This window comes from Alexandromys fortis, unplaced genomic scaffold (assembly GCF_014885135.2).
Source record: "Alexandromys fortis isolate MF-2015 unplaced genomic scaffold, M_Fortis_MF-2015_v1.1 scaffold_115, whole genome shotgun sequence".
Taxonomy (NCBI): Eukaryota; Metazoa; Chordata; class Mammalia; order Rodentia; family Cricetidae; genus Alexandromys; species Alexandromys fortis.
The window spans coordinates 416,357-442,137 of record NW_026067989.1 but is presented as its reverse complement, the minus strand read 5'-3'; the positions used below and the strand labels follow the sequence as shown (position 1 = coordinate 442,137).

Below are 25,781 nucleotides of genomic sequence, written 5' to 3'. Positions count from 1 at the left end.
ATGACAGGTGGAGCCAGATCCCAAACTTCCCTTTACTCCTTTGCTGGCTTTCTTTTGTGAGCCTTTGTGCTTCCCATTGGCAGCTACAGTTATTATTCATTGTTCTGCCTAGTGGAGGGCAAGTGTGTGTCTATGATCAGCAGTCTTTTCAGACACTTGGTGTCCATTTCAATGGGGCGTACGGGATTTGGAATACCCGGAGAAGTTAGTGCTTTCATTGTAATGGTCTTGAGAGTGAACTATTCCTGTCTGCTCATTCGTTTGCTAGGAATTCTCAGTCCTGCATCATCATTATCTTATATAACCCTTAGCAGCAATCCTGCTATTAGCTCAGAAACTGAGGATCAGAGCCGGGCAGTGGTGGTGCATGCCTTTAATCCCAGCACTCAGGAAGCAGAGGTAGGGGGATCTCTGTGAGTTCTAGGGAGAGGCCAGCCTGGTCTACAAGTGGGAGCCTGACTCAAATGCCCCTTCCTCCAGGAAACAGTTACCAGGTTACTCTGGATTTCGGGCTTCCTAGTATCTTCTAACTTTCTATGTCCCTGCACAAGGGTGATGTATCCAGTTGCTGCTCCTCTATTACAGGAGCTTCACAAGAACAGGAACTATGTGGGTCTTGTTTGCATTTCCTCAGGGCTTACAAAAGGTACCTGCAGACTCCAGCACTCAGGGAATTTTGCTGCATCAATGTCCGCCCCCATCTGCCCCACCCATGTCTTTAATTGCTGTGAATGCCAGTAGGAACCTGTAAGGAACCAGGGCTCCATGGTCTTCATCTCTGTAGATCACCCTTGTTGCTGTCTGTGAGGAGAAAAGGGAATCTTAACCATTCTTGTCGGGTGTTAGAAGCATGTAAGTTTTGGGCAAAGGATTATAGCTTCACATCCTTGCCATTTATTACATTTATTAGGGGGAATTTGCACAGTCACTGTCATGCTTTAACTGTTAAGGTTAGAGAATTGGAGGTACAATGTGTACTGTGCTTAAATGATATGAGATAGCTTACTCTTGTCTTTTCCACAGAAAAAGTGTTTTTTTTTTTAGTATAGTTTTAGACTTAAGTAAAGTTTTAAGCATGTACTCTTCAGCTTGCCACCCACCTTCCCCCTAATGTTAGTCTCTCACATGATACAGTGATCAAAAGCCAAGAGATTTAGATCGGCACAGTGCTGCTGAGTAGATGCTATTGGCATTTCGCTGGCTTCCTTACATTTCCTGGTCTGTGATCCAGTTCAGGATCAACGTGTCCCGTCATTGGTGTCTCGCATAACTGGCCTCAGACAGAGTTTAGGCTTCTCTTAGTTTTCATGACCTTATGGGTTTTTTCCTTCATTTTTCATCATTATTAAACTTTTTTTTTTTTTGGAGAATTTTACACACAAGTACATTAGAATGATCTTCAATTGGTTTTGGTGATTTTTATGATTCATTTGAATTAATGCATTTTGGCAAGAGCACCACATAAGTGATTTCATACTTTTCCTGTGGTATACGTCAAGTCTGCATATCACTATGTCTTATTACTGATAATGCTGACTTTGATTACCTGGTTAGCGCATCATCCATTTCATTCCTGTACTGGTATTGTTTCTTTTTTCTTTGTAATTAGCAAGTCTCTTGAGAGAGATACTTCTGTGTAGAAGGATAGTTCACTTCAGATTACACCTGCTGCCCACGAAAGGTGCATCCCAGGTCTCCTGATAAAATGGTTATGATTATACGGGTCATTTATGGCAGTTTCTCTCCTCCTAGTGGAGAGTCATTTTCATGGTTTTGAAATGAAGGCGTTTTGAGTTTTGGAAGCGCTGCTGATTGTTCAGAATGGTGTGCGTCTCACAGCTCTACAGCAAGGCATTTCCCAGTCCAGTGCACACTGCTATTTTTTGCTCTCAATTCCATTATCTAAAAAAGATGTCTGTTACCTGCTAAACCAGTTATATGATGCATATCCTGAAAAGCACAAATGTGTGAAATTGTTGTCTAGAGAAGCTGGTAAAATATGAACTTTGAATGCGAGACAGTGCCACAGTTGTTGTCTAACGCAGTTCTCTTTCCCTGGGGCTGAGCTGGGCGGTGAAAGGTCCCCAGAGGACTGAGACACTCAGGAAGAGAATCACAAACTCTTCCGGGTTCAGGGGTCACAGCTCACCACAGTGGCTGCTCTCCTGAGCTTCCATCTCCTGGCCCTCTTGGCCCTGTGAGATCGCCCTGCAGTGCACCTGCTGATTCTCATTTTCAGAATCTCAGTGACTCTGTTTGTCACTTCTGCCTGAGGCACAGGTAAATGACTTCATAAGCTCCCTGCCAAAGGGACTTGACGTCTCTCAGGAAACTTCTAAGAGAAACTGATTCAGCCTGATGAAGACTAGCTGCAGGGTGAAAATTCTGTTGAGATAAACTCTTCAACAGTAGATTCTGGGCTGTGAGATAGCTCTGCAGTTAAAGGCACTTGCCACCAAGCCTGATGACTGAGGTAGGTCTCTGGGACCTCTGGTAGAGGGCGAGAAGTGACTCGGAAGTCTCCTCTATCTCCATACGCTTACAGTAGTTGTGCGTGCAGTCACATACATGAACACATTTGTACACACAGAAATGTTAGAAAAAAGTAGATTCTGGGCTGTCTATACACCTCCCCTCCCGCTTTTTAAAAGATTTTGTCCTTATGTGAGCTATTATTGGCTTGTTCAAATAGGACAATCACGAAAATACTGTTAGTAGGTGTGATTGGTCCCCTCCCACTAGCACTGAGAACAACAGCAGCCTGTACCTGCTAGTGAAGGTGAACTGTGGAGGTGAACTGGTGTCAACTGCTTCTGATGACATCAGTGGCCCAGTGCTGGAAGGATAGCCACACCCCAGAGGCAGGCTTTCCCTGGGGGCACTGTGGTAGTTGTAAGTGTAATTGACCCCCATAAGCTCATAGGGAGTGGCACTATTAGTAGTTGTGGCTTTGTTGGAGTGGGTATGTCCTTGTTGAAGGAAATATCTCACTGTGGGTGGGTGGAGGGGCTTTGAGTTGCCATGAACCCCATCATGGTGATAATGGACTAATCCTCTAAAACTGTAAGTGAACCAACCTAATTAAATGTTTTCCTGGTAAGAGTTGCCAGGTCATGATAATAGATACCCTAGGTTCAGAGCAGTAGATACCCTAGGTATGACAGAGGTGGGTATCAGGACTAGGGCATCGCTGTGATAGGCCTTACCATACTTTTGTTTGTTTAGAGTAATATAGACCTTGGGACTGAGGATTTGAGAAGCAGTGGAATTCTTTAAGCACTGCTTAATGTGCCATAGTAGTAGGAGCATAGACGACAGAGGTAGGTGCTAAGAGTTGTTTGAACTGTCGGGGGCTCACTCAGGAGGTTTCAGAGGAGAATTTTAGTGTGCTTGCCTAGAGATCATTCTTGTGATATTTTGGTGAAGAAAGTGGCTGCCTTTTGCCCTTGGCTGAATAGTCTGCCTGAGCTAAAGTGAAGAGTTTTCAATTAGTTCCATTGGCAGAGAGCCTCTCAAATGGCCTAGAATAGACACTGTCATGTGTTTACCAGTGTTCACACTTATAAAGAGTTAGAATGAAAAGAAGCAAGCTTAGAAGGATAAATTATAAAATGTAAGTTTTGAGGAGAAAAAGAGCACTAGGAAGTAGAATGGAGCTAAATCCTGTGTTCAAGGAGATAAACAGATTAAGAAATGGAATAAAGGGAGTGGTGACCTCAGGGCAAGATTCCACAATTTTCCAGTTCGTGAAAAGGAAATAAGAAAAGCTTAGAGGGGGTGTGGTGGGGCACACCTTTAATTTCAGCACTGGGTTGGGAAGGGAAGGCCAAGGCTGGCAGGTCTCTGAGTTTGAGGCCAACCTGGTCTACAGAGCCAGTTTTAGGACAGCCAAGCCTAGGCAGTGAAAGACAGAAAGCTGGTTAAGATGTATTTGAACGGCGGTGGTGGTGGGGGGGAGAGTTATTTCAGCTCTATCCAGCAGCAGAACTTGGCAGCTTTGCCCATGTGGTTCTGGGTTTAGAGTTAAGGATAAAAAAAGGCGTTCTGGAAAAGAGTTAAGTTATTGAGACCAGGCATGTGTCAGGGGTCTCCCTAAATGGAGGCCTAGTAGAGAGACCATTGAGTAAAGCTGTGAAGTTGAAGCTTGGATTGGCTTGATGAACTCAAGATGTTAGAGATGCCAGAGTTGTGGGAGACCTGACAAGGAGAGCTGCTAACAGGGAGTGAACCCAGCCCAAGAGAAAGAAGTGTTTTGCAGTCAGTAAAGCTAAATGGAATTGGAGATTGGAGAGCGATTTAACATCAGACATGGGAATGCAGAGTTTGGAGTTTTCCCAGCTGTTTTTCCATCTTGGTTTGGTTCAGTTTTCCTTGCAATGCTCCCTTCCATTTTGGAATGGTAATGTACATATCCTGTGCCATTATATGTTGGATGTATGGGATCTGCCTTTTGATTTTGACTTTTACAGGTGATTAAAGTTAAGAGATTGCATGAATCTCAATGTATACTGGTCACTAATAAATAATTCTGAGATTGTCTGCCTTTCCTGCTAAGAAAATAAACTGTAGAATCAGGGGAAAATTGTCATCCTTTCCTGGAGCATTAAGTGCTTCTTGGTTGTTTCTGATTTGATCTGGGCTTAAATTCTTTTGTTCTTGATTCTGAAGAGTCAGAAGATTTTGTAGTCCTTTGTTTTGCTTTTGCCATCTTTCCTCTTCTTCTTGACTTCTGCAAGGCAACTGCCACTCATTTGTAACAGATGAAGCCGGGCTATTTTCTGTGCCACATTCCTTAAGTCTTTGAAACATTTGTAGCTAAGTTTGCTCAATTGATTGTTTGATTCATTATTTTACACATTGTGGGTGATGATAGGTGCCTTACTAGGCCAGCAGTTCTCAGTGTTGCTTTGGAGTCTCTCTAATGCTCTTCTAATTTATTTAATGGATTGGAGACATGGCTCAGCAATTAAAAGCACTGTCTGCTCTTTCAGAGGACCTGGGATTGATTCCCAACATTCACATCTTCTATCCCAGCTCACAACCATCTATAATTTTTGATCCAGGGAATCTGATGCCTTTTCTGGTCTCGGCTTTGAACACCCATGCACACAAATTACAAATAAACTCATAAAAATAATTTCTGAAAAATCCAAAGAGCTTTATCTTTTCTGGGCTCTTAGAATTTATTCTAATTTACCAAATTAGAAATTGAAATAAATTTAAACACAGGAAAGATTAATGTATGTTAACATATTTTGATTAGCTACCAGAAATGTGTAAGAAAAAGTAAAATAACACTTTGGCATCATTATGCAAATAAATTTAGTATTACAGAGTCCCCTATGATGGTGTTTAAGCTGGGTATAGCCCCTACTTTTGTTGTACTAAGTTCTGTAGTACTTTTGTAGCTTGTAGTGAAATTGAGGACTCACTGAGATTTGGAACATCAGGGAAGGTATTTGGAGAGAGAGCTCAGAGCCAAATTATGGATTGCCCAATGAGGATAATTGTACGAGGAGAAGGGAAAACTCTTGGGGGGTCCAGAGGCCTTGTTTAGAGACAGAAAAAAATTCATCATGGCTCCGTGTTAGTCTTGTGCTCCATAGATGCTGCCGGTACTTTGATTTTTGTGTGGGTTTTATGTGATGTGGTTCTATTTGCTCGTTTATCTTTATAAACACTGTGGCTATTCTCATCTCTCCTCAGTGACTCCAGGAAGCTAAGGGCCTCTTCGTGTTGGAGGGCTTCCTATTTCAAGTGCTTCCTTGAGTCTCTCAAGCTTTGCCAATGTAAGCCCGGTAGCCTTGGACCCTGAAGGAGGCTCAGTGGACACTTCACTGTGCTGGAGAAAGCAGGTTGAATTAAAATTCACTAGTAATCATCAAAGATTAGAAAGGTGACACTTGAGAGGTGAGGACTTGCGTGACACAGAAGTAGGACTGCTCATTTGATGTCATCCTCTTATCTCAGGATGAGACCTCTTGCCCCAGACAGTCACTGGCATTTCTTTGTGTGTTACCTTCTCCTTGAAATGAAGTCCAATTAGAGGTGTAACTGTGTCACTAGCTGCAACCCGAGACTTCCTTTACTCTCACATTGCCGTCCTAGGGAGGGCACCGCTCTGTTGGTTTTATAAGGCTTGTTCAGTGGAATCAGTGCCGAGGGCTTCTCATCCTTCAGAAAACACTGCAGTGTTGATGATATCTAGAAGCTTCTGTGTGTACTTCAGTCCTTCTGGCCCCACCACAAGACATTTCTTCTGCCTTTCAGAGGTGGCAGTGTATTTGCTTTCAAGGAATCTGGGGTAAATTGTGAAGCTTTGAGAACCTGTCAACCTGCTAGTATTGTCTGGTGTTCACAGCTCAGCTGTCATTAATAACCCCATTTTGCAGAAGTTACCCTCTTCCTGACACTAGGAAGTGAAGAAACTGTTAGTGAGTTAGAAGATTGAGAGTTAGGGAACTACAGGTCAACCTGGAGAGGGAGAAAAAAGGAGAGAGTGAAAGCGGAATCTGCACATAAAGGAGAGAAGGGGAGGGAAGGAGAGAGGAATTCCCAGTGCTAAGGAGAGAATGCACCTCCCTCTCTCCTTAGTGGCTATTTTAACATCTTCAATGAGAAATTAGAAAACCCGACCCAGTCATGCAGAATTTGCCTCCGACAGGTTGCATTACATTTTATTTTGTTGAAAGTAGTTAATTTCTTCACATCGGCCCTCATTTTCATGCTGTCTCTGCCTGAAGGCTCTGTGGTGGGGGAAAAAGTGAAATCCAGCCATGTACTTATGTAGTGGTCTGGGAAGCTCCAGAGCCTTTAGACTGGGTACCAGACTGGGTACCATCCGGTGGCAGAAGCTTCCTTCTGAGATTGCTATCGTCCCATCTTCTGTCCTGTTTCGTGCCTGGTCTCTGTCATGCATCTGGGAGTGAGACTGGGAGACTTGAGTGAGTTGAGTTAGACTTTGGGGAGCTGAGCATCCCTTCAGGGAGATCCCACTTAACTGTGCTCCTGTTGTCCTGTGAAACCCCTCTCCGTGTTCCCAAAGAAACCAGAAATCTAGATTCATGAGTAAGATCTTCTGATTTTGAAAATGCAGTCACTAATGGGAACTTCTTGGCAGCAGCAGTCCAAGGATGACATTTTCAAACTTCTGGTTTCCAACAACTGCTTAACACTCTTCTCCTTAGATTTATTTACACTCCCAGTTTTCTTTGGCCATTTCCCCTTACACTTTCCTGTCACAATTGGGTTGTCTTTGAGAAATGTTTCTTTGCTCATTGTCTTCTTGTTTCTAAGCAGCTTTCAACTTCATGGAGTACTTAGTTAGGCAAGCCATGAAAACCAATGATCTGGAAATTGGAGTTGGAGCCATGGGGACATCAGGAACCTGGGTCTCCTCCAGACCTGGCTCTGGAAGGACTCCTCTGAACTCTGCTTGAAGTCTGGGCAGCAGATTACAGATACTTTCTTGCAGAGTGCTCACATCCTGTTAGCCCAGTCTGAGGGGCAGAGCAGCCCACAATTTTCCCTAGCTTATGGCTGAGCAGTGAGTTGTTAAAGCCCAGATTAGAGGTCCAGTACTTGGAGCTGACTCCGGTCCTGAGATCTTTGGTCTCATAGCCCTGCACTACCATTGTGAAGTGCACATTCTGCTGAGGGTCTGCTTATCTGCTTGGTTCTTTTCCCAGTCTCCCATATGGTTTTCTTCTTGCCCATTTGGTTTCCTGCAGGGCCCGTTATAGTTTGGGTTCTCTCCTCTGACTGTTGGTTGAGGTATAGGTTGAACTTCTGAGACTGTTAATAGGTGAGTGGAGAAGAAAAACAAATTGGGTCACTGGAGCATAACCTTCTCAACTAGTGTTTCCTCCTCAGGGCCAGATTTAATAGGTTTGGGTGCAGCCTGGGCCTGGGCTGTGGAAAGCCTTCTGGATATTCTTGTGTGCGACAGAGTTGGAGAACTGGGTAGGAATCTTTGCTGGTTTTTACCTTACTGGGTGAGCACCAAGAATGGTATTCCCTGCATATGGGTCAGCCTTGAATTGTGTTCAGTAGCCACAGGGCTCTCCTTGTGTGACAGCACCGGCTTTATTCTGTTCCACTTTGGCCAGTGTTCTACTCAGGCCTGGTGTTTTCTCATGTGACCCGTGCAGTCTGGAAGGAACCAGGCTAGTAGAGAGCTGTTTCTGTCAAGCAGGACCTGTTTGGGCGGAGGGAGGCAACTGGTTGGGTTCTGAATGCAAAGATTTTCTTGGAAAGGAACTTCCTGGTGATCTACTCTTCAGTATAAAATCATGATCATGTTTCTGTTTTGGGAGCAACTTCGCTTTACTGACCAAGCCATCAAAAGTCCAGGCTCCCTTTGGTTCAGCTTCCCAGACCTGGGTGAGGTGAGAATCATCAGCTTCCAAGGTGACTTTGCTTTTATGGGTTGTCTAGTGTGCCATGCCGAATCATACAGGCTCCTATGGGGCACAGTTCTTAATTATATGCTTCTGTCCCTCAGCAAGCCTTAAAAGAGGAAGCATATATTTGTCCATCTATCCTGCCCCTGGCTGCTCTGGTTTTCGAATTTAAATGAGTGGCATCAAGGCTTTGCCCTGGGAAGTCACTGAGGACAAAGACTGCACTGCAGGGCTTTCCCGTGGACAGTCAGCATGGAGACAGAATGACCAGATGAAATTTCCAAATTTTTAAAAAGTGACAGAATCTTGATGGTTCTGATAATCTTTTTATGAACTGTGGCCTCTCAAGCCTGCTGATGAAGACAGAGTTTTTCATACCCAAAACTTTTGAAGCTTTTCATAAATTAGCTATCTATCCTCATTTTTTCTAAGATTTGGGCGGAAAATATAGTAAAATGTATTTTCTATATTACCTCCATTTTAACTCATTTAGGGAAAGGATTGGGAAATGTAATAAAATAAATCTCTCTTCTGGAATGGGGGCTCCCATTGGGCAGGGCAGAGCTGTGCTTGATTCTGTTTTGCTTACTAGTATATCTGTAGAACTTTAGTTGGTATGGGCACACAGTAGTAAAATAACATTTGTCGAATAAGTGGAAAAATCTTGATTTCATAATCAAAATGTATGTCTGATGTCTGCTTGGCCTTGGAATACCTGATTTATCTGTCATATCTTTTAGTAAAAATTTGTATGTTAGCATAGTGTATTGTAACCAGAGGCAGTGCTTTCATTTCCTGGACACCCAATCTTGAGTAACCACACAAAAATGTATATTAATTACAAACTGTTTGACCTATTAGTTCAGGCTTATTGTGAACTAGCTTTTACAACTTAAATTAACCCCTTTTTATTATTCTATATTTTGCCATGAGCTCATGGCTTGTTACCTCACTTCTTGTGTCTCTGGTGGCTACTTGTGTCTCCCCCAACTCTGCCTTCTTTCTCTCTCCATCTCTGCTTGGACTTCCTGCCTAGCTATATTCTATCGTGCCATAGGCCAGAGCCGCTTCTTTATTGACCAGTGATAATAAAACATATTCACAGCATACAGAGCGCAATCCCACATCATCTCCCCTTTTCTTTCTAATTAAAAGGGAAGGGTTTTACTTTAATATAGTAAGATTACATATACCAAAACAGATATCTAGGAAGAATTACAGTTATAATATTTAGTTCATTTGTATTAGGCAAGGTTAAAGAAAATACTTTATCATCTATCTCATCTTTGTTAATCAAAAGTTTCATATCTAATTTATTTTTTATCATAATTAAGGAAAACTATAATCATGACTATCTAGTCTTCAACTCCATTAAAGACCCCAGAAGGATATAATGGTAAACAGGAAGTACACTGTAAGCAACTTCTAAAATTTTAGAAATGACAGAGATATCTGGTTGCCTGGACAGTCACCCAAAGTTCTTATGTAACATAGAGATTTCTCAGTGAAGCAGAAAATTAGGACTGAACCACCTATTTTGGCAAAATTTACCAGTTGCTTTCTTCTGTGTACTGAAGTATGTCTGACAGACTCTTCCATGAAACAGGAACCCTGAAGGACTGTCCCAACTTGTTTTGGCAAGTTCAGCCATTATTTTTCCTGTGGGTCCTGCATGTTTAGTTTATACAGCATACCATCAAGCAGTACAGGCAAGAGTACTTTCTTGCCCCGTGGCTTAATTTTACTGTAAAGAAAGTAAACTCCATGTAGAGTTTTTTTGATGGCCATCATCTTCTCTGAAGTATGAAAAGACATGTCTCATTGTCAAGAAAAGTTTTTTCTTAAAACACTTAAATGCCATATTCTGTATGTCTTTGAAGTGTCTGAAGATTACCTATCCATCTAAATATACACCTCTGCATATCTACAAGACTTAACTAACATGATTATAAGTTTGACTATTATAGATGACTATTAATTCGTATTTCTTAACTATACATTACATTTTAAGTGAGCTACATAAATATAATACCTTAAATAAGAGTAGAAATATACATACAGTAAAAAATTTCATTATAAATGGTTGCAAGCTATCATATGGTTGCTGGGAATTGAACTCAGGACCTCTGGAAGAGCAACCAGTCCTCTTAACTGCTGAACCATCTCTCTGTCCCACCCCATCTATATTCTATCCTGCCAAAGTAGTTTCTTTATTAACTAATGGTAATAAAACATATTCATAGTATGCAGAGGGGTATCTTACATCAGCACAATAGCCACACAATTGCTGTGCAGTTAGTTTTGTTTGCCCAAAGGTGTGTGTAAGAGGATTAACTCAAATCCAGCATACAGATAAGAAATCCAGGCCTCAGCTAAGTTGGTTAGTATATTCAGAGTCCCAATGCTCTCAGGAGTCAAGGAATCAACCCAGGTCCATCCCCTTGCTCCACCAAGGTTAAACCTTTTTCTCTTGGCAGTATGAAGAGTAAGTGTTCTCCTTGAAAGAAAGATTACAAGAAGCCAGGGTTGTACTTTACTCCACTGTTACTGGACACGAAAAGTCATGGGGGAAAAGTTCAGCAGTTAAATCTGAACTTCTGTCACTGCCTCTTGATGGAGGAAGGTCATTGGTTAATTATAATAAACCAACTGCTTGGCCTCATAGCTTAGAACATAGGGGGGGAGGAGAAAACAGAATAGGATGCTGGGCGGAAGAGAAAGTGAGGTCAGACTCTGCTCAGCTCTCCCGGGTAGACTTGACAGCTCTGCTCTCTGGAGCAGAGACGCCAGGCTCCACTCTCCCAGGCAGCTCCAACCCAGGATGGACGGAGGCTAGAATCTTCCCAGTAAGCACACCTTGGGGTGCTTACACACATCATTAGAAATGGTCTAGTCCAGGTGCGAGAATTAGCCTGTAAGGGCTAGAGTTCATGGGCCAAGCGGTGTTTAAATGAATACAGTTTGTGTGCTGTTATTTCGGGCATGAGCTAGCCAAGCGGCTGGGGTGTTGGGGACGCAGCCCCGCCGCTCTTATTTCAACAGCCCCTCCCCTGGGTAGTTTATTTGGTTGATGGTGTCATAAAAGGGATCAGTCTTCTTTCCACAGGTCAGTCACTGTATCCTACCCCAAAAGAAACTCTCATTGAGAACATTTTTTTAGAATATGGATAAATCTGAAGAGAGTTATAGAAGTAGATGGAAGTGCAGAGGATTTCTTTCCACGTGTCTCATGGTGCTGTCATCGTATACGGAGACCTTTGGGTTATAGTTACTTATGTTTGAACACAAGTAAACAGCAAAGGCATTAAAGATGTTTGTAAGCAGCTGGTGGGTAATTGTATACCATCTTTTTAAAATTCTCCCTTTGCAGAGGAGTTTGTTGGTTGTATGTTTTGGGGAAACATACCAAAGACATGGATGTAAGCACTTCCTTGCCTTCTTCCCCTTTCTCTATCTTATCTCTTTTGAGGGGCTGTCTGAGGTAGCTCAGGCTAGCCTCTGGATGACCTTGAACTCCTGGTCCTCCTCCCTGTAATTTTACAAGACCCAAGATTGTAGACTTGGCTCATCACACTTTGTCTTAGTTAGGGTTTTATTGCTTTGAAGAGACACCATGACCATGCCAACTCTTATAAAGAAAAACACTGAACTGGGGCTGACTTACAGTTCAGAGGTTTTAGTCCATTGTTGTCATAATAGGAAGCATGATGGTACACAGATAGACATGGTGCTGGAGAGGTAGCTGAGAGTTCTACATCTGGATCTGCAGGCAGCCGGAAGAGGCTGTTAGACACTCTAGGCCTGACTTGAGCTTCTGAGACCTCAAAACCAACCCCCAGTGACACACTTCCTCTAAGAAAGTCTCAGCTTCTAATAGTGCCACTCGCTTTGTGGGTCATTTTCATTTAGATCACCAGGTACTGCTAACACTTCCTGTTTGTTATCTTTCCTGTGACTCCAGAGGGGATGAAAGGGTCCTTGTGTTTGGTTCTAATGTCAGGGTCACAGTGATAATCTCTGTGAAGAAGATGAATCTTATTCCTGTTCTTTGGAGTGAATATCTGCCAAATTAACTGACATTTGTGGGGAAAATGCTTCTGCACCTAACAGTTTAAGATAGTTAGCAACTTGACTCTCACACTTGAGTTCAACAATAATATCTTGCTTTCACTTAGCAGCTTTGTCTATTCTTTCAGTCCACTGCAGTTTCCCTCTGTATTTGTGGGAGTGTTTCCAGAGTTCCCTAGATGATTTCCGAGGTGGAAGGTGGAAGCAATCCTATGTATGTTGTGTCTTTCCCTATACATTCTGCCATAAAGCTTAACTTATAAAGTAGGCTCAGGAAGAAATTCAAAACAGCAACTGATAATACTAAATAGTATAGTTATAATGAAGTACTCTAGTAAAAGTTATGCAAATGGGATCTTGAAAGAGATAAGACAGACAACAATGCAGTTGAGTCAACCAGAAGATGTAGATAATGGATTCCTCCTGTGGGCATAGTTGTAGGAAGGAGTGAGCCGCTTGTTCGTTCCCAGCTGCCCACCTAGCTTAGACCCAAATAATCACACAGAGACTGTATTAATTAAAACACTGCTTGGCCCATTAACTCTAACTTCTTATTGGCTAACTCTTACATACCAATTTAACCCATCTCCATTAATCTCTGTATCAACACGAGGTCATGTCATACCAACACAGTTTCAGCACATCTATCTCCAGCAGCGGATCCATGGCGGATCCCTGATTCTGCCCTTCTTTCTCCCAGCATTCAGTCCAGTCCTCCCTGCCTACCTAAGTTCTGCCCTATCAACAGGCCAAGGCAGAGGTACAGGGGTGGGGGTGTGTGGGGGTGTGTGTGGGGGTTCTAAAACCAAATGTTCGGCTGCCAGATGATGATGGAAGTCACAACATAATCCTATATCAGTTCAGAATTATGAATAATAAAAGGCTTATTTATCTAAGGAAAAACTTACAGATCACTGTCCTAGATAACAGTCCTCTGCGCACACAGGAATAGAGTCTAGCAGCTGGAAGTGGGAGCAGAAGCAAAAGCAGAAAGCAAGAGAGCAGGCACTTGCTTTACAACTGCTTTTAGAGTATTAGAGACCACACCCAAGTGGGCCGGTATCTTAAAGGCTATTGGCTGAAGGAGTGGAATGTGCTCCCACAGCACCCAATCATTCATCCAGATGTTTGTGCTGTTTGAGGACAGTGCCAGGTATTGTGAAATCTATGAAAAGTTGGACATCATTCTCAGGAAGATCCAGGCAGATGCGGAAGACAAGTGCATAGTCACCCCACTATCTACAGGTCTATTTAACAAGCCCATTAAGTGCTGTGGCATGTTCTAGAACTGCACATGAGATACTGGCTGGAAGAGGCAAGTTGTTACCTGGCCTGATTGTGTGTTTCTGATCCCTTCCCTAAGTCAGTCAAAGTGTTAAAAATCTCAACATTAACAGCCCCAACTCGACATGGCTCATCTTAGCCTTACTGCCTGTGAATTCCATGTTGCTATGATAGTGACTTTGTCTTTCCCTCTTGCATGGGGTTGCCTGCAGGAATGGATGGGCGATGCTGCCTGTTCCTCCCTGCTGCATCTGAAGCTGGCATTAGGATGCAGGTCATGGCACTGTGACTTAGCTGACTATTGTGTGGGGAGGTGGATCCTGAGAACCATATAGGAATCAGGGTGCCACCACGAAAGCTTTTCCCCCAGTAATTCTTTTCTTTCTTTTCTTTTTTTTTTTTGTATTTTATTTTTTGAGATGGTCTAATTTTCCGCCCTGACTGGTCTCCAAGTCACATCTTCCTGCCTGTATTCTTTGTATCAGAGGTGTGCATCACCACATTGGGCTTGGTCTGATTTCATGGAGAGCAAGTAAGAGCTGTCAACAGTTCCTCACTGTGCAATGATATCTCTTAATTTCTTCCAAGTATTCGGGATCAGATAGGAAGGTGGGAGCAGCCTAAGAAGAGGGAGCTGCAGGGAGACTGGCTCAATATCCCTGAATTTGGTTCTGGATTTAGATGTCAGGGAGCTCTTTCTTTGGGTTTTCAGGATGTGTGCTCATCCATCTTCCTGTCTTGGGCTTTAGCTGGGTGAGGGAGCGTGTGTGCCTCTCAGTGCGGTGGAGCCTGAGGAGTGCAGTCTCCTGAGTGAGCCTGTGCTGTTTGTGTTGGGGGGTATTTAGGACAGTTATACTTGGAAGCTGTTTGATTATCTGAAATTCAACATGATTGGACAGCAGCTATTTTATTTGGATCTCTCATTTATAAAGGAAAAGAAGTGCAGCTGGGTAGAGGCAGGAAACTGAAGGGCTGCCTAAGAAATCAGGAGTGCTCCTTGAAAGCAGAAGGGTGTTATTGGGGTAGCTTTGATTCTTGGGTATTATTTTGTATGATGGAAACACACAAGTGTAGAGAGGGGCAGAGGCCAATCTAGACTGCACTAGAGAGTGAGCCAGGGCACAGGGACATGTGGATTGCAAGGCTAGCTATTGTTTTCTGTGTGGGAGGGTGCCAGGAGAGGAGGCTGAGTCAGTCATGAACTTGTCCGGAAGCATGAGGAAGCACACAGTGTTTTGTGTGTTTTAGTTTAACTACATTGGTTTTAATTATAAAAGTCGTCACACATCATGCTGAAACCGTTCAACCAGTGACATGTTTAAGTTTATTTTTTTTTTGTCCCCCAACGCCTTGCTTATTCTTTCTGCAAAGGTCCTAGGCAAACAGCTTCCTGCTCAGAAAAGCTTTGTGCATTTGGAAGCATAGCTGTGCATATTCTTTTGGCTCTGTTGAGGTGCAACGTGGTGGCCTCTGACAAGCTATTTCTATCATTTATGGTGTCCGCTGGGCTTCTTTCCACTATCTTGTGGGGGAGCTTATATATTCTTTTTTAAAATACATTTTTTTAATTGTTTCTGTTGAGTATCCTGCAACTAGAATGAAGGCAGTGAAGTACTGGTTTATAGACTTGGCTGGGTGAAATAGGAGGGTTTCATTTTGCTTTAGAATATTAGTAAAAATTGCCCAGGAGAGGGGATCAGTTTGATGGGTCCAGCATTCTTCTGTCTGTCTGTATTATGGAGTGACGAAATACCCTAAGCAGAATGATTGGAATCAGTTTGAATTCCTGGATAATTTAAAAACATTAAAAATATGTTTGGATTGCCATCACTCTCTTTTTCTTTAGTAATTCACATTTCCCCCTCACCTGAGAGCTGGCATCTCTACCTGTTTTCTTGACTGGATCTTTTGAAAGCCCGTTCCTTCTGGCCTCACCCCTCCAGTATTGATCTATAACTCGGCATACTTGCTCCAGCTGGCTCATTTGTAACATCATATGATCTAGTTTCCAGACCTTTCAGATAAATTACTTATTTATATGAAGGGGCTGTAATTGACTTTTCAGTTGAGAAACCCAATTCACCAGAGTGGCTCGGGAGAGACATAGTTCATTTTGCTCTATTATCAAATCAATGTTCAAATGATATTTTAGGATTATTTATTTTCCTCAATATAAGAAAAATGTCAAGATTTATTTCCCATGTTTCTTAAATGTCAGAAGAAATTGACCAGAGGCTGGAGAACTCACTGTGCCTGGTCTTTGGCAGTGCTGGGCAAGAGGCTAAACATGAAACCATTGGTTAGGACTGTAAATTGTGCTTCTGTGCCTGGTGTACTTGGTGTGGCTGTGCAGCTGGGTCCTTGCTTCTCTGGGCTGGCCTGGGAGGTCACTTCAGCAGAGATGAGGCCTGTGAAAATGGGATGAGTCAAATAGGTATAGGAGGTTTTTTCTGAAAGTTGAGTAGGAGGAACTGGTTAGACTAGACCTCAGACAAGTTATGGGTAAGAAGTGGGAAGACATCAGTCCTATAGAAGAGACAGTGCTGGGTGAGGGAACAAGAGTAGGTGGAGGGTGGATCATTTAGTAGGGGTGGTGGGACCCCAGAGTAGGCAGAGGGTCAGTGTCATTGAATAGGCTTTGGTGGGAACTGTTCTTACAGTAATCTAGTTAGCCCAACAGATAGAACAACTTTTTCTAGTGGTGTCTGAACTTCAGGCCCTGGAGGAATATGTGAGCTCAGAAAGTGGACCTTATAAGGAGCTCACTGTATACTAGACAAGACAGGCAGAATGCAGCTTAGGAGAGAACAAGGTAGAAGGCTCCAGAAAACAGTATGTATGTATACATGTGTGTGAGTGCATGGCTAAGGTTGGCCAAGGGGAAGGGAAATAGTATTAGAATGGCAATATGAGTTAGGGCAGAGCAAGGAGGGCTTTGTGTAGTACTGATAGTTGAGCTTTGTCCTGTAACCTTTGAGAAATCCCAAAGGCGTTTAAAGCTGGGGTGTCATGGTAAGGTGGCCTTTTAGAAGGCTTTCTGGAAGCAGAGAATGAAGTGTATATGAGAAGAGACCAGATGGGAGGCAGAGAGTGGTAGGAGTGGCCTGACTTTGAACAGCGGGCAATGGAGTAGGGAGATGAGGGCAAGGTCAGTAGGTGTGGAGTAGACAGGACTTGATAACTGTTGGGTTGAAGAATTGGGATAAGGTGAATTTTTACACGGACCCTGAGGAATTGTGATATTTAAGACTCTGGGGGTGAAGAAAGGACCGTGAGAAAAGCCAGTCTCCAGTAGGTAGGTGATGGGCATGGAGCAGGGCTGCCCAGCAAGGTGTGGAAGAGCAAGGTGTGGAGATCTCCTCTTTCGACTTTAAATCTTTGAAATAATTTTAAATCTTTGAAATAATTGCGAGTGTGATGGGCCTCTGGCATGCACATGGAATGCAGACAGCAGAGGGGTGGTTTAGCATTGGTGGCTCCAGCCAGCTTGGAGAACAGGCTCACTGAGCTTCCTACTGGCATTTTGAGTCACTAGCTTGAGATTTTTCTCTCTGGCTAAAGCTGTACTTAGATAACATCTTTATTGTAGATATTATTACATGATATTTCTGGTGTAAAGATGTCCTTTTTTCCTATCTAGCTTCACTCTTGATACTTAGAGAAACAAAGTTAGAAGATTCCCTGTGCAGTTTCCGCTCTGGAACAGATAGCCCTCTCCTTAATCTCAGAGGCTACAACTATGTTTCAAAATGATCTCAAGCTCTTGACTGCAGCCCTACAGTTGCAGCGGGAAACAGTGTAGATACAGAAAATCCTAGAAGCTGGTGGTCTGGCAGGGCCCTGTGAGTGAGGGAACTGGTTGTCATGACACTCAGATGGCTTCTTAGATGAGATCTTGCCATTGCAATGTTCTTGGGTAGAGACGTCTATACCACGTGAGAGCAGAGGGTTAGCTGGCCCATTTCCTTCCATTCTCCCATGTGGTTTTAGAAATAAAACTTCATTGACTATATTCCAATGAGTATATGGGTAACACAAATTGGACTTGGTGTATTGAGGGGGCAATGCGAGGTTGGTGGGTGGATCTGGGAGGGATGGGAAGTGAGTGCGATCAGCCACATTGTATAAAATTCCCAAATGATTAATAAAAATATTATGTTGGGGAAAAAACTTGAAAGTCAAAGAACAAATTAAATTTTACTGTGTAAAATGCAGATTATGTTTATACTAGGAATTTACTTTTTAAGAGTGAATGTAAGAGCAGATAGCAAGATGTCATATAGACTGATGCGGCTTCCACCTTTTCCAGGCCTCACTGCTTGTCAGAATCATGTGTAGGCTGCTGCGAGCCAACAGTGCCCACTCCATAGTGGTGCTCCACACTCCTCAAATCACAGTCCTCAGGGCTTCCTGTCCTGCTGGTCTCAGGCACTTTTGGAACATCCTGAGTTGGGCTGCAGGGGTGAGGGGGGCTCGTGGTGTTCTTATCTTGTGGACAGGTAAGTTCTTTGAGGCGAGCTCTGGACTCCAGAAGGAGGCTGTACAAGTTCCCTGTGCCCCTCCCACTACATGTAGAGGACCTTGTAAGCTGCTTCAGAGGTTCTGAGATTGGAATCCAGAGGTGCTGGGCTGAAGGCAGGGTTGGTAGGCAGGGTGTAAAGCACACTTTCTTCCAAGAGCAAGCATTGATGAGTAGTGTGATATACAATGTCTGATATTCTCAGAGAGCATGTTGTTTTGTTCACTTGAGCTGTGTATTGATAGTAGGTGGTTTAAAATTCAAAATTCAGGCATAGAAGATTGTTGAGTGAGAAAGAGCCCCTGGGGAACTGGCAGCCCCCAAGGTAGTATAGTCTGCAGCGCAGATACACGTAGTGTGAGCAGATCTTGCTGGGCTGTATGGTCTTCATGGTCAAATGCCCAGAAAGCATGATTTGAGGAGCCATTTGTATATGGTCACATGAACATGGAATAGCCTAAAGGTAGGTTCTAAGACCTAGTGTCAGGCAATGGAAGTTTTCTTAAGACTGGCTTTGAAATGTCAAACCTGGTTCTGGGAATCTATTACAGGCCTGATGGTGTGTACTGCAACATAACTTTCGTGGTTTATTTGAGATGACTAGGAGGTCACCCTCAGCTAGCTTCCTACCATTAGATTAATGTAATCCCAGATAATTTTACTTAAAATTATTTCTGTATGTGCTATTTTCAAGGGTAAGATATATGAAATATGAAAGCCGCTATGGTACTTTTATCACACCTGAGACACTAGTTCTAATTTCTTAATATCAAATGTCTACTCATTGTCAGTGTTTCTCTGCACATGCTGTAATATGTGCGTGCGTGTACATGTGTGCATGTATGTATGGAGGCCAGGAGTGGACACCAGGTATCTTCCTCAGTTACTTTTTATATTTGGAGACAGCTCTCTTTGAGCCTGGAACTGCCTGATTCTGCGACACTGGCTGGCCAGTGAGTCCAGGGATGTCCCTGTTTTCTCCTCTCAGGCCTGGGGTTGTAGGAATGCTCTGCTCTGCCTGGCCTTTTACACGGGTCCCTGGGTTCTGACTCAAGGCCTCTCATACTCATGCAGCAAGCACTTGGAGCTGTTTCCTAGACCCACTATGTTACAAGTTTTAGAATCCCCCCCCCCATGTTAACGGAGGTCTAGGTAGCTAGCACATCGTTAATATATCTTTTTAATATATGGATTACCTTCTTTCTGCTCTTCCTAATTCATTCTTGTTACAAGAAAGCATTATCAATTGTCGCTTTATCAGCTGGAGTTACTGACGCTCTCTGCTGATGGTTTGGCATGGTCCTTGCTGTTACATTTCCTGGTGGTTCAGCTCAGATCAGAGGAGGTCCTTTGGGTGAGAATAAGACTCTGAAGCAGTGGTGGTGTACTCTAAGCAAGGCCTGCCAGCCGGGTCAGGACTGTGGAGCAGTGGTGGTGTGCTGTACTGTAGACAGGACTGTGGAGCAGGGGTGGTGTACTGTACTGTAGGCAGGACTGTGGAGCAGTGGTGGTGTACTGTACTGTAGACAGGATTGTGGAGCAGGAGTGGTGTACTGTACTGTAGGCGGGGTCTGCCAACCAGGGCCATCTTGCAGGTGCTGGGTGAGTAGCCATGGTGTTCACAGAGTTGAGTCACTAACTCACCAGGGATGAAAGTACAATGCTATTTTAATTCTGTCTTTTCTTCTACAAATAGGTTTGTGATTACTCTAAAGGGGAAACTTCCATTTATTTGCTCTGAAGTAGCTGTTATAGAGGAGATATGGGATGTGTTTTTGATTTGCTTTTTTAGGGTTTCTCACAACGTGGTAGCTGGCCTTCCCCATCACCAGGGCTTTAAGAGAAGGGACAAGCATAAGGAGACAGCCAGGAAGATAGAAGTTACAGTCTTTTGCAATCAGCCCCAGGTTACTTGGGCTTTCTGTGTTCTAGTCATTGGAAGTGACTCTCCAGGCTCAACCTACAGCAAGCGGAGGGGAGCTCAGAGGGTGTGAGCACTGGGACCATCCTCGGTTGTTTGGGGACTTGCCTTCCATCAGGCCTAGTGATCTCTAGTGGCCCTGCTTTCTTGAGAAGGTTTAGGTATTTAGATTGAATAATTTCTTTAAGAAGCCCTGAGTTCTTTTTCTGGCAAATGGTGTTTAGAGCCTATTCTTTGACCAGATGATTCTAGATCTTTTCAGTAGGCAGAACTAGGGAGTTATGTATCCCTTATCTGAAATGTTTGGGAATTAGATGGGTTTCAGAATTTAGATTGTTTGAGATATTGAAATGTTAGCATCTACGGAGTGAAATAGCTTGCAAGTTGGACCTGAGACTAATCATGAGATTCACTTAAAGGTAGTTTTGTATAATATTTTCATGTGTGCCTGCCACATGAGGTCAAGTGTGAAATTGTCACTTGTGGCATCATGTCAGGGTTCATAAAGCTTTCTAGTTTGGAACATTTTGGATTTTAGATTTTCAGTTAGGAATGTGCAACCTGTATTTTTTCCTCTCAGTCCCTTTTCCTCTCCCTCTTTTTCTTCCTCTCCCCCTCCCTTTATTTCTTTAAATATAGGTTATAGTTCATGCTGTTATTTCCCATTCAGAATCCATATCTCATCCATCTTGTGTTTGTGTTCATTTTTAATCTACTAGGTCTACTGGCAGTAGCTCTCAGTGATTCCAGCATAAGTATTCATGAATTATCTCACAATATACAAATAAAAATCTTAGAATGACCACCAGAGATAACTGATTCTGTCACATTGTGTAGTCAAAATCCTCCCTGCCCTGTGGAAATGTTCTTCCACTGTAGTACAAAGTTTGATTCATTATTTTCAACTTCTTTTGAATTTTAGATTGTTTAAACAAGTTTATTTTGAATTCTTTAATATTCAGAGAGTCTTGCTCTTGTTATTGCCTTCTCTCCAATTTTCTTCTTTATCCATATGTAGCCTTTTGAAAATGACTAAGGTTGTTCTTTTGCTTTCTACATACAAGTAATATCATTGTACATACATTCTCTTTGGACTTGGGATGGGATTTTGTCCCTAAGCCTATTATAAGTTAAGAATACAATAAATCAATTCTCTGGGTATATTTAACCTGCAGAGCCTTCCAGTTTGTTAACACAGTACAATGTGTTGTGTATGCCACAGGGTATGTGTTATTCCCCTTGTGATTTCATGGTCAGCTGGCATCCATATCTTGCTGCTGCTGCTACCGCCTGGCATCACTGGAGAGTACTGGATTATATATCACTAGCCTAGGAAATGATGAAACTTCAGAACTGAAGTTAGGATTAGTGCTGAATGTCTATTACTTTCTCTCCAGAGTATAACATGCTAAAATCAGATCATAAAAGGTGAAGACTGCCTTAAATCACGTGTCCTGGTGACCATTCCACAATGTTGTCCAGAGATGCTTTTCATTTCTTTATATTGGTAATTGATAATTCTTTAATATAGGTAAACAATATTTTTTTCTTGTTGAGATGTGGTCTCTCTTATATAGTCCAGGCTGTTCTTGAATTCATGGTCTTCCTGCTGGGATTACAGACCCTTGCTACCTAGTATGTAGAGTTGTTCTAGAGAACTATGCTATTCAGAATTTCCCTGACTTCCTGATTATTGCTTTGTAAGAAGTACAATTCCCAGTGAATCTAGCAAGATGATCAGAGGAGGGGCAGAGCCCTGGCTGCTCCTGGGAGCAGCCCACAGTTGTGGCCATCCCAGCTTTTGCCTTGGTTTTCATCCAGGCTGGTAGTGCTGCCTTCTGCATGCTCAGCTCTTCACGGTGCCTGGCATTTTTGTTGCTGACTTGTCTTACAGTTAGAAACTCTTCCAGATTTTGACAGCACATTTTTGTTAGTCATAGTTTCTGATGGTGGCATCTGTGTCATGTGTCTTCATGTTTATAGCCTTAGCAAGGATTTGGGAACAGTGCTGTCTGGGATTACTTTTCAGATGTCATTTAAAATCAAAGACCCTTTTGTGAAAAACAGATGAAACAGGTTTATTTCAAAATAATCTATTGTCTCCTAACCCATACTGCTTTATATATGTTTCAGAGAAAAGGACCTGGAAGCCAAGTTTATCATTCAAATGGAGAAAAGCAAAACGACAATCACAAACTTAAAGGCAAGTGATGGCCCTGCCCTGCTGTAGTTCTGAGAGCTCCATACTTGCCCCCTGGGAGGGTGGTACAGGTGACTGAAGCACCTGACCCTTCTGTACCCCGAGTTGACTGCCCTAACTCGGTGCAGTTAGCAGTGTCGGTATGCTCTCTGCTGAGGCTCAGTCCTGAAGCTGAAGCACTGGTCTGATCCTGGTGCCTTTCCTGCCCTGGTTTTATCTGACCTGAAAGTCTAACTCAAGCTGTTTCTCTGCTCTGTGAGTTCCTATGGTAGACAAGGACCTGGCATTTCTACCCTATATTCCAGCCTTATAGTTGTCTGTATTCTGTGATGTACTGGACACATCTTGAGACAGGATTTGTTTATTTTGAGAACAGGATCTTAGGTAACCCAGGCTGGCCTCAAACATGGATTGCTGTGGGATAAATGGTCTGTACCCTGTTACTTGTATTTTAAATAAATGCTGATTGGCCAGTAGCCAGGCAGGAAGTAGAGGCAGGGCAACAAGAATTCTGGGAGGAGGGAAGTTTCAGTCTGCAGTTGTCACCCAGACAGAGAGGAAGCCAGTCATAGAGCAAGCAAGATGTGACTGCCTCACTGAAAAAGGTACCACGCCACAAGATTAACATAGACAAAAATTATGGGCTAATATAAGTTATAACAACTAATGAGAAGCCTGAGCTACTAGGTCAACCAGTTTATAATTAATGTAGTCCTCTGTGTGTTTCTTTGGGACTTAATGACTGTGGGAACCAGGCAAGACAGGAAACCACAGTCAACATTGGATGAATATGACCTTGAACTTCTGATTCTACTGCCCCTATCTCCTCAGTGCTAGGATTGTATATGTGTACCATGTCATACCTGGTTTATGCAGTGCTAGGGATCAAATCCAGGTCCCCATGTATGCTAGGCAGACACTCTTAACAACTGAACTGTATCCCCTGTTCTTTGTTTTGATTTTTTAAAATGAGAATCCATCATGTATTCTGATCTTTGATGATCTGACAACTGTTGTTTATTATTAGCTGAAAGCAATGAAAACTTAAAAAGGAAGTGATAAAACTGCATACTTTCTGGAAAAAAGTAGACGAAAAAACTTCATAATCTTTCAAAATGGTAAATTATTCATTTTTCCTTTAAAATATACTATTTATTTCATTAGCACTCTGGATGAGGATCTTGAATGCTTTCCACTCAAGGAGGGAGCACGGTTATAAAAGTAACACAAAAGACATCATGTGCTTTTAGGGCTTAGTGCCCTTCAGTATGGAGGTAACGGTTTCTGAGTTCTACTGCTCCATGGCCAAGTGCACTATTAATTGATTTCTATTAACTCATGGTCCCAAGCAGTGGCTACTCTTAAGATTGCTTTCTAGGTAGTACAACTTGATCCCCAGAAACAGGAATGGGAATGGTACTACTTTCCCAGGGAGCATGTGTTGGGGTGTGGGTATCCGTTTGCTTGAGGAGTTCTATACTAGAATGCTTTCCTCCCATGCTTATCAGAGTCTTCAGCACAACATGACTCTCTCTGGCCTAGCCTGAGCCTTTTTTCTTTGACTTGCATCATCTTCTCAGGCTGGTTCAGTTCTGTCTACCTCCTTCCTGTAGCGACCTTTTCTTTGCTTCATGCATCTGTGTGCTCATAGTGCTTTGGCTGAATCCTTTTTTTTGTTTTGTTTTTTTTTTTTTGTTTTTTTCGAGACAGGGTTTCTCTGTGGCTTTGGAGCCTGTCCTGGAACTAGCTCTTGTAGACCAGGCTGGTCTCGAACTCACAGAGATCCGCCTGCCTCTGCCTCCCGAGTGCTGGGATTAAAGGCATGCGCCACCACCGCCCGGCTGGCTGAATCCTTTTTGCATGTATATCATGGAAGCTATTTTCCTTGATTTACTCTGTTGCTTTTTGTGTTTTATACATATTTCTTTATATGATAATTGAGTAACTAGAATAGATGTCAACTCTATCTATCTATCTATCTATCTATCTATCTATCTATCTATCTATCTATCTATCTATCTATCATCTTCCATCCATTATCTATCTATCTTTAAAATATAATCCACTGTGTCCAGTTTGTACTCCCTCTTTCCTCATGGTTGTAGGATCATTGGAACATGATCTACCTACCAGGGGCTACGCCATTAAAGAAAATAGACATTCAGCCATCAACTGTTGGTAGCTCCTAAAGAACCCCTTGTCCTCCTGGCTGGGATGTTGATGGGCTTGATCTTGTACAGGTCTTAACAGCTAGCTATAGCTGTGTGAATGCAGTGGTCTGGTCCTGTCCTGTCTAGAAGACATTGTTTCACTCAACCTCTGGCTCTTGAAATCTTTCTGTGCTTTTTCTGTACTGGCCACCGAATCTTCTGGGGAGGGCATGTGGTATAGACATCCCATTTGGGGCTGAATACTCCATAGATATCTTTTCTCTGTGTGTTTGTTGATCAGTTGTGAGTTCCTGTGTTAACCACCATTCACTGAACAAAGAAACTCCTCTGAAAATATCTGAGAAACAAACTAATCTGTGGATATAAAAATATAAATTTAGAAGATAGTTTGATAGTGTGTACATTTAGCAAAAGTGATAGTAGTAGGTTTTACCCCTAGGGTCTGTGAGCACACCAACTTGGGGTTCATGTCCAGCTTTACTATACCAGCCATGCATTTCCTTCTGTGGAGTGGCCTTAAATCCTATCAGTGGTTGGTCACCTCCGTAATATTTGTGTCACTATTGCACCTATGGGAAATGCTCATTTTTAATATACTGTTGTTTTAATTGTTTTTTTTTTAAACAATTTGTTTAAAAAAGAAGTCAATTATTAAAAAGTACACTGTTCATTGAAGCTAGTCAGCATTATGTCTAAGGTATAAGGTTCTGGGAACATATGAATGGTTTGTGGGTTTAATTTAAACTCAGAGGATGGAACATCTGCAATAGCCTCAATATATCTTAGGAGAGTTCTCATTCAGAAAAGTGGGGGAAATTATTTCTTGATGGATTATTGGGGAAGCTTCATGGAAGTAGAGACATCTGACTTGAAGTTTTCAAGAGGCTACCAAATCACACAGCTCCAGAGGGCACTGCTTTTGCCAGAATCAGTGTCCAGCACCTTTGAAGTTGTATTACGTCCAGTTTTGGGGGGCCATCATAGAGGAAACAGTCAAATAAGCAGACAGAGTCTGATTGGGCATTGTGTTCATGTAAGATATTATATTAGTAAAGACTAGCTGATGGTTATAATATAGATCCTGGACTTCTCATGTTGTATTTATTTATTTTATTCATTCTTTAGGGAGACTTATAGGAATTAAGTGTTGATTAGTGTTTATGTGCTGCAAACATTAATCATTTTATGTTTTTTTAGTCACAGATTTTGTCTCCTA

At 42.6% G+C, this 25,781-nt stretch overlaps 1 protein-coding gene across 5 annotated transcripts in view; it reads left to right on the top strand.

The window, feature by feature from the left end:
* Kif16b (kinesin family member 16B) overlaps positions 1-25,781 on the top strand; it is a 252,088-nt gene that overhangs the window by 10,721 nt on the left and 215,586 nt on the right. For all 5 annotated transcript variants that reach the window (XM_050159551.1, XM_050159548.1, XM_050159549.1 and 2 more), the window contains exon 2: positions 22,328-22,397. In XM_050159551.1, the coding sequence (XP_050015508.1) occupies positions 22,328-22,397 (70 nt within the window). The remainder of the gene's footprint in view (positions 1-22,327; positions 22,398-25,781) is intronic.